A 17,230-nucleotide genomic window follows, 5' to 3' on the forward strand; every position below is an offset into this window, starting at 1 on the left:
TGGACTACCGTCCAGATGGAACTCCTCAGGACCGCTCTGGGTTGGTTGTGGATGCAAGCCTGATGTCTCTCCTGGTGCGGGGTTCGGATCTCCTTGCTGCTTGGGTGACTTGTAATCAAAGGACCTACCTAGCTCGCTGCAGGCAGGCTAGTGGGGACAAAGGAGCTAGCACCCTCCCGTTTGCCTGCCGATTCGGATTCGGTCCTAGAGCCCGAACAGGCTGGGCTGGGAGATGTTATGTGGTCCACGAGGGAAGGGAGTCAGACGGAGAGGGGAGGGATGTGGATGCAAGCTGGGTGGGATAGGAAGAGAGAGGGGGTATCGGGCAGAGTAGCCCCTGAGGATGACCAGGAAGTGTAGGAGGGGTGTCTGCGTTCCCTGTCCCGGGCTGCTGCCGCGGTCAGAAACTCACTCACCCCAGTGATGTCTCTCCTGGTGCCTGGACCGGAACTCCTTGCTGCTAGGTGTCTCGTAAACAAAGGACCATAAGTCAGTATTTTATTAGTAAAGTTTGAAAAGTGTTTTTCACATCTATAAAATCTCAACTTCAAAAATTGTCTTAAAATACATTTCTCTAAGGTAAAATGTTTTTATGATACAGGCAGTAGCACTTGATGGAACGCTATTTTTAAAATCTGGAGTGATCTCTGGAGGATCAAGTGACTTAAAACACAAAGCTTTATGCTGGGATGAGAAGGAGCTGAACAGCCTAAGAGACAAAAGAGGCCAACTAGTCCAAGAGTTAAAGGTAAATTCTTATCATACAAGTTACAACGTATTAAGGAAAGTAATTGTGCAAAACCAAGTCATTTTCCTTATTAAGTTCTGTGAGTTGCTTGTTTCCTGTGCCTTTTTATTTTTCTTTCCTGGTGTTTTGAGACGGGCTGACTATGGCTATTCTGGAACTCACTATATAGACCAACCTGGCCTCAGATACCTGCTTCTGCTTCTGTCTCCCAAGTGCTAGGATTATAAAAGTGTGCTACTACATCTGGCTCCCTGCACATATTTTTGTAGTATTTATTGTTAACTATTGTAAGTTATTTGTATAATAACTAAATTAGTACTTACTCATATATGTTGTACATTTCTTTGCATTTTTAAAAAGATTTATTTTGGCCAGGCATAGTGACACACACTTAATCTCAGCATGCTGGAGGTATAGGCAGGTGGATCTGTATGAGGTTGAAGTCAGCCTGATCTACAATAGTGAGTTCTAGGACAGCCAGACCTACATATTGAGACTTATGTCAAAAAGAAAAATCCTCCAGGAACTGTGTTTGCAGATATGAGTCATCATGTGGATGCTGAGGTCCTCTGCAATAGCAGCCAGTGCTCTTAACCTATGAACTATTTCTTCAACTCTAAGTGTATTATTTCTAATAATTTCTAAATAAAATTTTAGTATAGAATCTTCATCATATAGTAAGAGAATATATATGAGTAGATAAAATTTGTTCCCAAAACACATGGATATTTTGCTGTCACACTTTGCTGATTGGTTTTATGTCAAACCGACATAGTCTAGAGTTGTTTTAGAAGAGGAAACCTCTATTGAGAAAATACTCCTACCATTGGCCTGTGATGTATTTTCTTAACTGATGTTTGATACAGGAGAACCCAGTTTATTGTGAGCAGTGCCACCCCTGAGCTGGTGGTATTAGGTGCTATACAAAAGCAGACTTAGGTAGCCATGAGGAGCAAACCAGTAAGCAGAGTTCTTCCATGGCCTCTGTGTCAGTTCCTGCATCCAGGTTGCTGCCCTCCTTGAGTTCCTGCCTGACTTACCTCAATGATGGGCTGTTAACCTAGAAGTATAAAATGAAATAAACCCTTTATTCTTCAAGTTGTTTTTGGTCATAGTGGTTTTATCACAACCTAATTAGGGCACATAATGTAATATGGATAATGTAATCCAGCATATGAATTTAAAAGTATGCTTATGTATAGAAAAGATATTTTATAAAATTCAGCAGCTAAGCCTAATTAAAATGCCAAGTAAAAGAGTAGTTGGTTCAGGGCTGAAGAGATGTATGATGGCTATTCTTAGTTGTCAGCTATTTTTGTTTGTCAGCTTGACTACTTCTGAAATTAAAACCCCCAAATAGAGGAGCACACCTGGGAGGGAGTTTTACTTATTTTGAAGTGGGAAGATCCACTCCTAATCCATATCTTTGATGTAGGAACACCCACCTCTAATCTGGGCCACACCTGGTGAAAGCCTATAAGTGTATGGGAGCTTCAATCTTTTCCAGCTTGCTCTCACCTTGCTAACAAGTCCATTCTTTCACTGGCATTGAACCTACTTCTTTGGAATTCTGGCAGATACCAAAGATCAGCTGAGACATCAAGCCTTGTGGACTGAAGACCTACTAGATTCTTGGACCTTCTGTTCCTAGGCAGCCATTGTTAGATTAGTTGGACCAAAGTCTATAAGTCATTCTAATAAATCCCATGGATGGGTGAATAGATAGATAGATAGATAGATAGATAGATAGATAGGAAGGAGGTAGGTAGATATTCATTCTATAAGTTTCATTTAACTCTGGAGAACCCTGACTAATACATATTTTGGTACCAGAAAGTGGTTCTAGAGTAACAGAAGTATAAGGATGAATATTTTTAGTATCTGTAATAGGCTTCCCTATTTGCCAGCACTTATAATTACCAAAGCCTCTCCAATTACTGAAGCCTCTCTTAGAAGCATGGAGAATACTGAAAGCCCATAGTATGAACTATTTTTCAAACTTGAGACAAATGCATTTAATTATCCTGGTTCATCAATTGTGAGTGGTGGCAGACTTTGTGACTATATATAAAACTTTGACAATTTGTGGAAAAATAGGAAAAATGATGATACTGGTCACTTGCTCCTAATATCTCCACATAAATTGACAAAGAAAAAGAATAAGACTCATCATACAATTAACCAACTTACACATCTCAGAATATGATGAAAGGCAGCAATGAACTTAGTGATAAAATTTACCAGCTCCAGATATGCATTAACAATCTAAATCCTTAAGTGTGTCCTGGAAGAGAATCTTCTCTCCAGTAGCCACAGCTCATGTTGCAGAAAATAAAAATAAAGCTGAATTACAGCAAAAATTCAAGTCTCAGTCAGAGGGTGTCAGCAGTTAAAGTATGGGCATTAATTGGTAAAGAATGGGATCCTATAACTTGAAATGGGGATGTGTAGGAGAACCCTATTGAAGCTGAGAACTTTGAACCTTCAGATTCTAAAGGATTTATCTAGGAAGTAGTTTCTCCACTCTTCACAGAGGATATGCTGCCATCCCTTGAAATGTTGCCTTTTCTGTCTTTGACTGACAATACTGATATCCTTTGAGACTCACCAATAGTTGACTCTAGACCTACAACCAGACTTAAGGCAAAGCAGGCTCCTAGAGGGGAGATAGAAAGTGTAGTCTATGAAGAGGTGCACTATATTGATAAAGAACTTAGTGAGTTTGCTAATTTGTTCAAACAGAAGTCTGAGGGAATATGTGTGGGAATGTATTTTAAGGGTGAGGGATAATGTTCAAAGAAACATAAAACTGGATCAGGTGATATGGGCCCCCTGAGTAGAGATTCTGGGTTTAATATGGAAGATTGGACAGTTAAAATAAAAGTGGGGGAGGTGTCCAGAGTCTGTTTGAAATGTTGGCTGAAGCAGTTTTCAAAAGATGGCCTACTGAAGAGGAGTTAGAGATGCCTGATATCCTTTGGCCTAGTGTTATTGAAGGGATTTTAAAGACTCAGGTAAAATTGCAATGCAAAGAGTGAGTACACTTTGTAAAACCTAATCCTCTACCATGGGAAATCCTAGAAGTCATGTTCTTCACTAATTCTCTAAGATTTAAAATTGTGAGAGGGGCACCAGCACATTTGAAGAGCTTTTCCATCAACCTTTACCTTGTGCCAGGCCTTAGGAGTAGAGACACTGATGCTCTGTTGGATGAATTAAATGCTATGGATTTAATTGGGCCCTGAAGTAGCAGGGCCAGGTGGCAACACTGAATCACCAAAGTCAAGTGATTGCAGTTATCGTAATGGGCAGCACAAAGGAATGTGTACATAATGGCCTGACCTGTAATGGTTAGCATAGGCAAATTGAATATTATAGTGACTTGATCTGTATGGCCCTTTGGTATTGGCTAATCAATTATGGTGTTTCTTGGTATGAAATAGATAACAAGTGTATTGTATTTTTGTTCAATCTCTAGAAGTGTAAAACTTCTCAAACAAATGAAAAAAAGTTTACATTGGATTATGACAAAAGGCAATCTTGACTCATGAACTAATTTCCAGACTTGAGCCAGCTTACAGACCTAGTCTCCTTGGATGAAGGGATGGCCAGGTTCCCCTGAAGAAGGATCTTGATGAAATACCTAGAAGTTTTACTGTTAACCTTCCCCCAGACCTTCCCCAGAGGGACCTACTGCCTTTTACAAGGTTAACTGTGCACTGGGGGAAAGGAAGTGACAAGAGTTTGGGGGAGGGGGGTCTGTTGAATACTGGTTTTGAACTGACACTGATTCTGGGAGATCTCAAGAAACATTGTAGCCTTCCAGCTAAAGTAGGGACTTATGGGGGTCAGGTGATCAATGGAGTTTTGCTTGAAGTCCAACTCATTAGGTTCAATGGATCCCCAAACTCATCATGTGGCTTCTTCCCCACTCCCAGGATGTATAATTGGGGGTAGATATACTTAGAAGTTGGCGGAAGCATCACACTGGTTCTCTGACATGTAGAATGAGGGCTGTTTTGGTTGGAAAGGCTAAATGGAAGCCTTTAGAGTTGCTTCTGCCAAGGAAGATAGTGAATCAAAAACAGCATCACATCCCCAGATACTGCAGAAATTAGTGTTGTCATCAAGGACTTGAAAGATACAGGGCAATAATTCCCATCACATCTCCCTTTAACTCTGTCTGACTAATATGGAGTGTTAGATGGATTATGGAAAATGACAGTTGACTATCCAAAACTCAATCACTCACTCCAATTTCAGCTGCTGTACCAGATGTGTCCTTACTTGAACAGATTAACACATCTCTTGGTACATGGTCTGTAGCTTGTAGTGATACCAAAGAAAATGACCCCCATAGGGAGTAGCTCTATTATGAGTTATGACCTTGTTGGAGAAGGTGTGGCCTTGTTGGAGGAAACCCACTGTACACCCGGTGTGGCACAGTTCGCTTCCTGTTGCCTTTAGATCAAGATGTAGAACTCTCAGCTCCCTCTCCAGCACCATGTCTGCCTCCACACTGCTATGTCCCACCATGATGGTAATAGGATAAACCTCTGAAACTATAAGCCACCCCAATTAAATTTTTTCCTTTATAAGAGTTGCTGTGGTCATGGTGTCTCTTCATAGCAAGAGAAACCCTAAGACACAGCTATTGAACTAGAAAGTGTTTGGGTTTTTTTTTTTGTACTTCTCTATAATATAAAGATATGTAAGAAGGAAGGTTCACTCTTTGCTCTCATTGGCAAGTCCATTCCTTTACTGGCATTAAACCCTACTTCTTCAGGATTCCAGTGTATACTGAATACTAGCTGAGACATCCCACCTCATGGACTGTACAACTACTGGATTCTTGGACCATTCATGGATAGCCATTGTTGGATTATCTGGACCACAGCCTATAAATCATTCTAATAAATTCTCTTTCTCTAGATAGATTTATTCTATAAGTTTTATTACTGTAGAGAACCCTGACTAATACATGGTGGGTCAGCAGTTAAAAGATCTTGCTGCTATGAAAAAAAATAATGACATCTTGAATTTTGCAGGAAAATGGATGGAGCTAGAAAACATCATTTTGAGTGAGGTAACCCAGACCTAGAGAGACAGTTATCACATGTACTCACTCATAAGTGGTTTTTAAACATAGAGCAAAGAAAACCAGCCTACAAAACACAATCCCAGAGAACCTAGACAACAATGAGGACTCTCAGAGAGACACACATAGATCTTCTCTATATGGGAAGTAGAAAAAGACAAGATCTCCTGAGTAAATTGAGAGCATGGGGACCTTGGGAGAAGGTTGAGGGGAGGGGAGAGGCATGGAGGGGAGCAAAGAAAAACGTAGAGCTCCGTAAAAATCAAAAAAATTTCAAAAAAAAAAAAAAGATCTTGCTGCTATAAGCAGAAGACCTGAGTTTGTTTCCCAGAACCCATGTTGGGCAGCTTACAGCCACTTGTAACTTTAGCTCCAGAGGATATGATGCACTCTTCCAGCCTCCACAGGCACTACACACACATGGAATGTACACACACATACAATTATTAGTGACTGAAAGACAACACCTATATGACCAAGAAATAAGACATGCTCTGATGGTATACAAATTGAGGTTGCTTTATTCTTGTAAATAAGTCTGGAAAATTTCAATACATGGTTCTAGTGAAGTGTAAGGAAAAGAATATTCATCCACTGCTTACAGACATTAAATAAGAAGAACAATACCGCTGGGCAGTGGTGGCACATGCCTTTAATCCAGCACTTGGGAGGCAGAGGCAGGCAGATCTCTGTGAGTTCAAGGCCAACCTGGTCTACAAGAGCTAGTTCCAGGACAGGCTCCAAACGCTACAGAGAAACTGTGTCTCGAAAAACCAAAAAAAAAAAAAAAAAAAAAAAAGGTAAAACAAAAGAACAACAATACCTTTGACAAATAAATCTCACTATAGTGAATGTCTTGCATTAAATAAAACACCAATACTTGGGATATAAACACGGGTGTGTTGTTTAGCATTGTTTTTCACTTTTTAAAATATTATTTATTTATTATGTATATATACAAGGGCACCAGACCTTATTACAGATGGTTGTGAGCCACCATGTGGTTGCTAGGAATTGAACTCAGAACCTTTGGAAAAGCAGGCAATGCTCTTAACCACTGAACCATCTTCCAGCACCTGTTTTTCACTTTTCATGTCTGTATTTTTTGTTGGAAAGTTTGTTAGTTTTTTGTGAACGTTGTATGCTATCTTATTCCAGATGACAAATGTACTTATAACACCAAATCTTTTTATTTTTATTATATGTAATGTGTGTATATATATGAGCCACAATTAATAAAAACTCAGAAACGGGATCCAACAAGTAAAACAGTCAGCCACTGGCTCTTACCTACATTCCACACATATTATCTCTTTTCAGAAGTTGAATGGTTGTGTGTAAAATCAGTGAATATTATGAAAGCACTGAATAGTAAAAGTGCTTTTACACTGTAAAATGTTCTCACATTTCTCTGTTTAGGAATTAATGAAGACGCTCCGCAAGGAAACAGATCTGAAACAAATACAGACTTTAGTACAAGGAACTAATACACGACTCAAATATTCACAAAATGAACTAGAAATGCTTAAAAAGAAGCACCTTGCTGCATTTTACCGGGTAATGTAGACTTTTCTAAAGATTGGTGGAAATTTGTATCACAGCATAGAATTTAAGAATGGTATTTATGATACCACTGGTGGTACACGCCTTTAATCCTTGCACTTGGCAGGTAGAGGCAGGTGGATCTCTTGAGTTTGAGGCCATCCTGGTCTAAAGAGGGAGTTCCAGGACAGCCAGGGCTATTCAGAGAAACCCTGTCTCAAAAAAAAAAAAAGAAATTTACATAACATTATGTAATTGTAGGTACTTTTTGCCATGTTTAAGATTTTGTTACAGTCCTTGATGATTTCTGTAGTATTTAATCATGTTGTCTGGCTGTGCCAGGGTCCATTGTAGCTAACAATTCTTCATTTGTTCATTGTAAAAGACATCTATTATGTTTTTAGCTTTACTGTATAAAATGGTCATGTTCTTAAGCAAATTTTTTTTATTATTATTAGGAACAATCTCAGCTACAAAGTGAACTGCTGAATATTGAGTCTCAGTGTGCTATGCTGAATGAAGGAATCAACAATCAGCAACAAAAAATCGAAGAATTTCAAGATAGAATAGATAAGGTGATAAATATTGTAGTTGTTTTTAAATGGCATATAGAATATAGTTCTAGATCAGAGCTAGGGCTTCTTGACTGTGTATACATAACTGTGGATTCAAGATTAGCTCAGAAAATCATCCTTTGGATGTTGTTATTCACTCATGCCTAGAATAGAGCATAATATCAGAATAGGATCTTCTGGTACAGAGGATTATGGACCTCTGAAGTTTCCCATGGTTTCAATTATGCACTGGCATTAATGTTACTTACTACCGTCTAAGTTTTATCATATTTATGTTTAACTGAAATCCACAAGTTTGGGTTATTTTGGTTTTAGGCTTTGTTTGTTTGTTTGTTGTTTTTCGAGACATGGTTTCTCTGTAGCTTTGGAGCCTGTCCTGGAACAGCCCAAGACCAGGCTGGCCTTGAACTCACAGGCCTGCCTCCACCTGTGAGTTCTGGGATTAAAGGCTTGTGCCACCACCGCCTGACTGAAATCCACAAGTTTTTAACATGACTTATTATTGAAATGCTGTTGTATTTGAGGCTAGATATTATTGTTGGATTGAGATTGTGCCAGATTTTTGGAATTTATTAGTGACTCTGTGCTATAATTTTGAATTGTTTTTACTATCCAAGATACTTCATCTTACTCATATAAAGAATATATTCTTTTTTCATGTAGAACATTATATTTTAGCAGGGCTAAAGTAAATAGAATCTCCACAGGTTTATATCAGACAGTGCATAATACCATTTTGTAAATCCAGTTCATGAGCTTTTTCATGTAGATTTCTGAATAAGAACTATGAAAACATACGAGCGTAGTTTATGGAGATAAGGAAGAGAAAGTACTGGGCTGAGTGCACTGATTAGCTTCTTGACTAATTCAGGAAAAACTAAGAGTAAAAAATTATAGCATTGCTTATGTATTTTTAAAAATGGTTATTAAATCAATTGTTTTAAAATAATTTGAAAGGTAGAAGATGAAATATTCCAAGACTTCTGTGAAGAAATTGGTGTGGAAAATATTCGTGAATTTGAGAACAAACATGTTAAACAGCAGCAAGAAAATGATCAAAAAAGGTATTTTTATTTAAAAAATATTGGTAAGCAGTATAGTATACATGTCAAAATAACTATTCCCTAATTTAAATGAATTATGCTTGAGCCAGACTTTATTTCAGTTCATCAAAAAATAGCTAGTAATGTTAGGCTTAAAAATAGCTCAGTAATTGATCACACTTGTCTTGTATATACAAGGCTCCGCCTGGGTTTCATATTCAGTACTACAGAGGATGGAGAAGCTAGTAAAACTTCAGTTTCTTACAAAGAAATTTAGCAGAAACTGTAACAAAGAGGAAAGCATACTCATTCTTTTTATAAAGAAGTTAGATTGCCAGGCAGTGGTGGTGCACACCTTTAATCCCAGCACTTGGGAAGCTGAGATGGGCAGATCTCTAAATTCAAGGCCAGCCTGGTCTACAGAGCAAGTTCCAGGACAGGCTTCAGAGATACACAGAGAAACCCTGTCTCGAAAACACAACAACAACAAAAGTTGATTTCTTCCTAAATTAATCTATACCACCTATATGGAATTTTTTTTTGATAGACTGATTCTAAAGTTCACATAGGAAGTAAAGAAAAATACGAGGGAAACTAGTGAATAGTGGGACAAGAACTTTCATATTGTACTTTATTTCATTTTAGAGATTCAAGTTTATATGTGAATGTCTGTATATATGCTATGTGAACATGTGTAACAACTTTCTGTAGAGGACAGGAGAGAGTCAGAACCCCTGGAGCTGAAGTTAAAGCAGTTAGAAGTCACCCAGTGTGGGTGCTGGGAACCTAAGTCTTCTTTCTTTTAAAAAGGCAGCAAGAGCTTTTAACCACTTTTAACCACCTATCTCTCTTGCCTCAGTTCCCAAATTTTAAAACATAATATAAATCATGAGCTATTAGCTCATAAGTAGAGTCCAGAAATATATCTACAAGGAGGGATTTGATATTTAATGTCAGTAGACAAAAGTTGTACTTTTTAGTAAATCATGTTGTCAGGCTGTGATGGTGCTTACCTTTAATCCCAGCACTTGAGAGGCAGAGGCAGGCTGGTATTTGTGAGGTTTGTAGCCAGCCTGGTCTACATAGAGAGCTCCAGGACAACCAGGGCTCCATAATGGAGACCCTATCTCTCCACCCACCCTTCCCCATTTAAAACATTTGAAAAGAGAAATGTTTTTAAAATCAAAATTATCAACATTTGTCTCAAAGTCTTTCTGTTAATCTCTATAATGCTTTCATATCCCATTCATTCATTCATTCATTCATTCAGTTTGTATTTATTGTGTGCTTTTCATGTGCCAGGTGCTTTCCCTAGGGGCTGAGAGTACAACAATGGAGAAGAGTCGTGTTCCTTTTTCCTGTTCTAGGTCCTTTACATTTATCCATAGATTTTAGAATCAATTTTTCAATTGCTATTGTGCCTTAAGAGTTTCTATTGCTGTGAAGAGACACTCATGACCACAGCAACTCTTCTAAAGGAAAACATTTAAGGGAGCTGGATTACAGTTTCAGAGGTTCAGTTCATTATCATCATGACAGGACATAGCAACCTGCAGGCACACATGGTGCAGTAGACATGGTGCTGGAGAAGGAGCTGAGAGTTCTACATCTTGATCCGCAAGCAACAGGTGTCTATGAGTCGCACTAGGGCAGCTTGAGCGAAGGAGACCTCAAAACCCACCTTCTCATAATGACACACTTCTTCCAAGAAGGCCACACCTCCTAAGTGTGCCACTTCCTATGGAGGCCTTTTTTTTTTTTTTTTTTACAAATTACCACATATTCTTTTTTTAAAAAGATTTATTCATTTATTATGTATACAGTGTTCTGTCTGCATGTACATCTGCAGGCCAGAAGAGGGCACCAGATCTCATTACAAATGATTCATGAGCCACCATGTGGTTGCTGGGAATTGAACTCATGACCTCTGGAAGAGCAGCCAATGCTCTTAACCACTGAGCCATCCCTCCAGCCCTCACCACATGTTCTTAAAAAGAACTTGTGAGTTTCTGTTTGGATCATACTGATTTAGAGATCAACTTGGGAAGAATTAACAACTAACCACAAACATGGTGTCTATTTTAGGTCATTTTTAATTTCACTCATTAATGAACTTTAGTTTTTAGTATATAAGTTCAGTCTTGTGTGTATTTCATTATTTGTGTTTCTCAGCATATAATATATCTGTGCTTTTGCAAATTCAGTTGTTTTTAAATTTTAGTTTAAAATTGTATGTTGGGGGGCTGGAGAGATGGCTCAGTGGTTAAGAGCATTGCCTGCTCTTCCAAAGGTCCTGAGTTCAATTCCCGGCAACCACATGGAGGCTCACAACCATCTATAATGAGGTCTGGTGCCCTCTTCTGGCTTGTAGGCATACACGTGGACAGAACACTGTATACATAATAAGTAAATAAATAAATATTTAAAAAAATAAAATAAAATTGTATGTTGGTAGCATATTGAATAAAATTACAGCTCTATCGGTAAAGCACTTGTGAAACCTTGAGACCTGAAAGCCCCAGAATTCTTGGAAAGGTTCAAGGAGAGAATTGTTCCACAAAGTTGTTCATTGACCACACTTGCACTGTGGTATATGTGCCTCCACCCCCATATCATATACACACACAAATTATAAATTATAAAACTTTTTAATAAAATAAAATTAGTATTCCTTAAACTTGTATCCTAAAACTTGGCTAAATCATTAGATCTCTTAGCCCTTAGACAGATTCCTTAGAGTTTCTACATGGAGAATTATATTCTCAGTAAATAAAAAGTTTTGTTTCTTACTGGTTAGTTAGTATTCTTTTCTTATTTCTTTTTCTTTCCTATTACATTAACTTCATAATATTGAATAAACATGGTTAGAACAGACATACTAATTCTTAAGGAAAAAGTTTTCAGACTTCTACAGTAATGTATAATTTATATAAACTTTAAGATACTTGTGTCAAGTTGAGGAATTCTTCATGGAAATTCTCACCGTATATGAAATTTTAAAAGTGTTGAATTTTTAAATATTTTCTCTGGTAACTATTTAGATCCTTATACAATTAGCATTTAAAAGATATGTTAACTTTCAGTAATAAATTACATTGATTTTCAAATGGTCAACAATCTTGCATACATAAAAAGTACCCAATTTAGTCACCATGTACTAACTAACTATCCTTTCCCAAGTTTGAAGTTTATGTATGAATAGCTATTCACAAAGACTGAGAACAAATGTATAGCTTAAAGAAAAAGTGGGTAGATAATGTATATATTATAAAAGGTTTAAGAAACTGTCAACTATCTCTGGGCAGTGGTGATGCACACCTTTATTTGCGGCATTTATATATTGGGAGGCAGAGGCAGGTGGATCTGTATGAGTTAGAGGTCAGCCTGGTCTACAGAGTGAGTTCCAGGACAGCCAGGGATACACAGAGAAACCCTGTCTCAATGAAAGAAAGAAAGAAGAAGGAAGGAAGGAAGGAAGGAAGGAAGGAAGGAAGGAAGGAAGGAAGGAAGGAAGGAAGGAAGGGAGGGAGAGAAGGAGGGAGGGAGGGAAGGAAGGAAGGAACAAGTGAGAAAGAGAGAAACTGGGGCCGGCGGTGGTGCGCACGCCTTTAATCCCAGCACTCGGGAGGCAGAGGCAGGCGGATCTCTGTGAGTTCGAGACCAGCCTGGTATACAAGAGCTAGTTCCTGGACAGGCTCCAAAGCTACAGAAAAACCCTGTCTGAAAAGAAACGAAAAGAAAAGAAAAGAAAAGAAAAGAAAAGAAAAGAAAAGAAAAGAGGAAGGAAGGAAGGAAGGAAGGAAGGAAGGAAGGAAGGAAGGAAGGGAGAGAGAACTGCCAATATATACATCATCCTGATGCAAACAACTAGGATTTTACTATAGTATCAGAAAATTTGGCAATGACAGTAATTATGTTAAGGATATTTTTACATTTTTAGGGTATAGTAGTTTATGGTTGTGAATTAACAGTCACTTGAATAGAACATTACTGATAAAGTTACCTAGAATCTGGTATTTGCTTCAGATAATCCAGTAGCTATGAATGGTGTTGTAGGTGAAACGAGTCAACATGAATTGATGATTATAAGATTGGGTAAGTTGCATGTGGTTCATAATAGCATTCATTTTATTTTTATTTTTGAAATTATATGAAAAAAATAATAAGGGATAGAGAAATGTCTCAGTGTTTAAGAGCACTTACTGCTCTTGGAGAGGATCTACATTTGGTTCCCAGAACTCACATCAGGCAGCTCACAATCACCTGTAACTCCAGTTTCAAAGATCCGATGCCCTTTAGCGTCAGTAGACATCTGTACAAATGTGGTACACATAAACCTACATATATACATAATTTTTTAATCTGGAAAAATTAAAAGAATCAACATACTTTTCTGACCACTTATAATGCTTGATTTTATTATACTAGATTAGAGTTTGAAAAACAAAAAACTCGTCTTAGTATTCAGCTTGAATATAGTCGAAATCAGCTTAAGAAGAAACTGAATAAGATCGACACATTAAAAATGACTATCCAGAAAGGCAGAGAAGACATTGATAACCTAAAGAAGGTAATTTACTATAGGTGGCTGAAGTACCATTTTGTTGAAATTATGGCTTCTTTCACTGAGTAGCCAGTTTTTGAGCACCTAATGGTGCATGGTTGGGATGGGGGTAACATATTTCAGAAATATTAAAGTAAAATGATCAGAACTGATGAGTTATTGGATGTTAAGTGAGAAGAGAAAGAGGGTGCCAGAGATGACTCAAGCATGTAGATGGAAGGAGAATTCTAGACTGGAACTACAAACTTCAGAATTACTGGTTGAGTTCTGGTTTGTTCATTTTCAGAAGCAGTTTCACTATATAGCCATGCTGGTCTCAAGCTCAGAATTCTGTCCTAGCCTCCTGAGAGCTAGATTATAGATATGTTCTATATATCTCAGACAAAGGCTGAAATTAAGGGAGGTGGAGAACATGGTACAATTGAGAAACAGTGGAAAGACAGAAGAGAAGGCAGTGAAGAAGTCCAGCACTGTGGGAAGGAAGAAGTGATGAAAACTGTTAAGACAGGCTAGTGTTTTATAGTCTCATGAGCACTTCCACTGGACAAATGGAACACAAGTCGGGTGGCAGCAGATTGAAGAGTGGATTCAAAATGAAAGACAGAGGCAGGAAATTATTACTAGCTTCCAAAACCTGTAAGATGGAAGAGGGTCACAATCTGTGACAGTTGAGCAGCCACAGGGTAAGGGGATTTCTCTAGGGAGCAGTTAGCATTCTTACAGATAATAGCAGAACCCTTTTTGTATTAATATAAAATGTTTTATACAGACACACGAATTCTCTCTTTTCAGACTGAAGAAGAATATCTGAAAAGCGTGGATGAACTCATGATAAAGCAAGAACAAGTTAAGGGAGTACTTGCCTCTCAGAGTTCTAACATTGAGAAAATTCATATTCAAATTGAAGAGGAACGCAAGAAGTTTTTGGCTGTTGATAGGTAATTAATACTTCAGTTTGAAAGACCTGGCTAATATTTTAAACTTATACTTCCAATTTGATATTTCTTATCTAAACTTGTTTGAATGTTTACCCTTTGTTGCTCTTGGTCCCACATAACATCTTCCAAATGTTCTAAACAGGGAAAAACCAGGACAGTTTACAGTGAAGTTCTTTTTGGCAGCTGAAAACATGAACCCACATGTAGTCCTTTACCCTGAATCTCTTTTGATACTGGTATTTTCCTGTTCCAGGGATCCCCTCTTCTCTATGTCTGCACTTGAAACAGTATCTGGTATCTGACAAGTGTATTGTCATCATGATGAGGACTGTCAGTGCCTTGAATCAGCTGATTTGTGTCAAAGTGATATCTTCTTTCCTGTGATTGATAGGACCATGAACTCTTTTCTTTGCTCAACCCTTGGCCTGTCATAATTTTCCTTACTATCTAGAGACCTTCAATGCTCTGAGATTCAGCCTTTTGAATTTAAACAGAATCGTTTGTTTCTCTTTACATTTTTGAGAACCACCTGTCTTTCTCCATCTCCTCTTGTATCCTGATTTCTTCCTTCGTTTTTCTTTTTCTCTTTTTGTCCTTTTTCTGTTTCTGTTTAAAGGTCCTTGTTAACTTAGTGTTAACCTTCATGCTCCACTTTAAGTTAAGATGTTCTGTGAATGATGAAAACAATTTGTCAAGGATGCAATAACTGATCTGGTGGTATCTGTCTGCTAAGAGAAAATTCTCTTAGGCTAAGATTTTAAAATATACAGTCTAACTAAAGAGGAAATGCAGGTTGAAATTGCACAGATTTAAAAATAAAGTATTTGGGGCTGGATATGGTGACACTCACCTGTAATCCCAGCATTTGTGAATTAGAAGCAGAATAATACAAAGTTTGAGGACAACTGGAGTTAAATAGCAAAACCTTGTTTCAAAGAAATCATTAAAATAACTGAAGGAAAGCAGGGTCTTTGCTAGCTCTGATTAAAGAAATGTCTATGGAAAAGTTCTCTTAGATCGAATGTATACATTGATAGTTTTTTTCAGAACTGATAATGCGTAAATCAGGGACTGACATTTAGAGCTCTTATAGGAAAGTAATGTTTTCATGTAAGTTTATAATGTAACATGTTATTCTTTGGTATAATTACATAATGAGTAAAGCCACTTTTTCATATCCTGTATTTACAGAGAAGTGGGAAAATTGCAGAAAGAAGTTATAATCATCCAGGGTTCTTTGGAACAAAAGCAACTAGAGAAGCATAATTTGCTGCTGGATTGCAAAGTTCAAGACATTGAGATAAGTCTTGTACTGGGGTCATTGGAGGACATCATTGAAGTGGAGGTATCTAGCCAAAAATGCAATATATTGTGTCTTCAACTGCTCATGCTATCTTAGCTTCTTTAGCTCCTTGTAGGAAAGGGAAAATGTTTGTGATAGAGTATTTCAAGGCAGATATTAAAATATTAAGATGAATTAATATTGAATTTTTATTTAAAAAGAAAAGGTTTCTAAATTCGTTGTAATGGTGCAAGACTGTATAGACCTAGCACTTGAGGGATTCTAAGACTGAGATGTGGGTCAAGTTTTCAAGATCGTCCTGGGCAATAATGTGTGTGTGTGTGTGTGTGTGTGTGTGTGTGTGTGAGAGAGAGAGAGAGAGAGAGAGAGAGAGAGAGAGAGAGAGAGAGAGAGAGAGAAAGAGGAGAGAGAGAGGAGAGAGAAATCTAGGGAAAGCCAATCTCAGGATCTTGCATTTATTTATTTATTTATTTATTTCATATTTTTGTATTTCAAGACAGGGTTTCTCTGTGTAATAGTCCTGACTGTCCTGGAACTCGTTCTATAGACCAGACTGGCCTCAAACTCACAGTGATCTGCCTGCCTCTACCTCCTGAGTGCTGCTTTTAAAAGCATGAGCCACCACTAACTAGCAATCTTGTACTTTTCTTATGTTGTAACCTTCTGAAGGCTCCTTTATTTCTCTGATCTTTTAGCATTTACCTCCCCTCGCTCGATATCTGGCTCTGAGTTCTTATTATTAAGACCCATTTAGAATTCACACAACACTCACTATCCTGTCCCACCTAAGGGAGAAAAAAAAAAACGTACTGAGAAGTTTGTGAAATTCATAGTTCAGTCACAGAAGCTTCCAAAGGATTGTCACCTAGTCACTGGACTGAGTGTTTGTAGTAGCTACTTTTGCTTAGCACATGTCTGGTTATCAGGAAAGGTATCAGAACTAGCATCAGACTTAAACTAAGAAATGGTAGGGCTGTTAGTATTATCAGGAGAGAAGTTTAAGACTAATGGGATTAATAAGCTACGAACTCAACTGGATAATCAGTGTGTAAGCAGGATAATTTAAACAGAGATGGGAATTTTAAGCACAATCAAAAGAAACACTAACAGAATTGAATACTTTATATGGGCTTATAATAGATTAAACAAAACTAAAGATCTCTGAGCTTAAAGATAGCTTTAAAGAAACCCCCAAACATAAAAAAAAAGGCAGAAAGATTTTCCATGTACTCTGGGAAAATTACAAAAGGTAGAAAATATATGTACTCAGAAAGAAGAAACAGATAACAGATTCTTTCCAAGAGAAATACTGGGAGACCATAGATGGAAAATGGGAAGAAAAAAAAAAAAAACAGAAGTATCACAACAAACAGGACCAAACTGTGCAGTACTAGCCATGTCTACTTGATAGAAGACACA

General features: G+C 37.7%; 1 protein-coding gene across 1 annotated transcript in view; it reads left to right on the forward strand.

Annotated features, from left to right (window-relative positions):
* The window catches only part of Smc1b (structural maintenance of chromosomes 1B), a 74,250-nt gene that overhangs the window by 32,818 nt on the left and 24,202 nt on the right, over positions 1–17,230 (forward strand). The window contains exons 11-17 of the mRNA XM_050127785.1: positions 602–748; positions 7,266–7,403; positions 7,847–7,963; positions 8,921–9,027; positions 13,435–13,576; positions 14,363–14,508; positions 15,700–15,853. Of these exons, the coding sequence (XP_049983742.1) occupies positions 602–748; positions 7,266–7,403; positions 7,847–7,963; positions 8,921–9,027; positions 13,435–13,576; positions 14,363–14,508; positions 15,700–15,853 (951 nt within the window). The remainder of the gene's footprint in view (positions 1–601; positions 749–7,265; positions 7,404–7,846; positions 7,964–8,920; positions 9,028–13,434; positions 13,577–14,362; positions 14,509–15,699; positions 15,854–17,230) is intronic.

This window comes from Alexandromys fortis, unplaced genomic scaffold, assembly GCF_014885135.2.
Source record: "Alexandromys fortis isolate MF-2015 unplaced genomic scaffold, M_Fortis_MF-2015_v1.1 scaffold_28, whole genome shotgun sequence".
Lineage (NCBI taxonomy): Eukaryota > Metazoa > Chordata > Mammalia > Rodentia > Cricetidae > Alexandromys > Alexandromys fortis.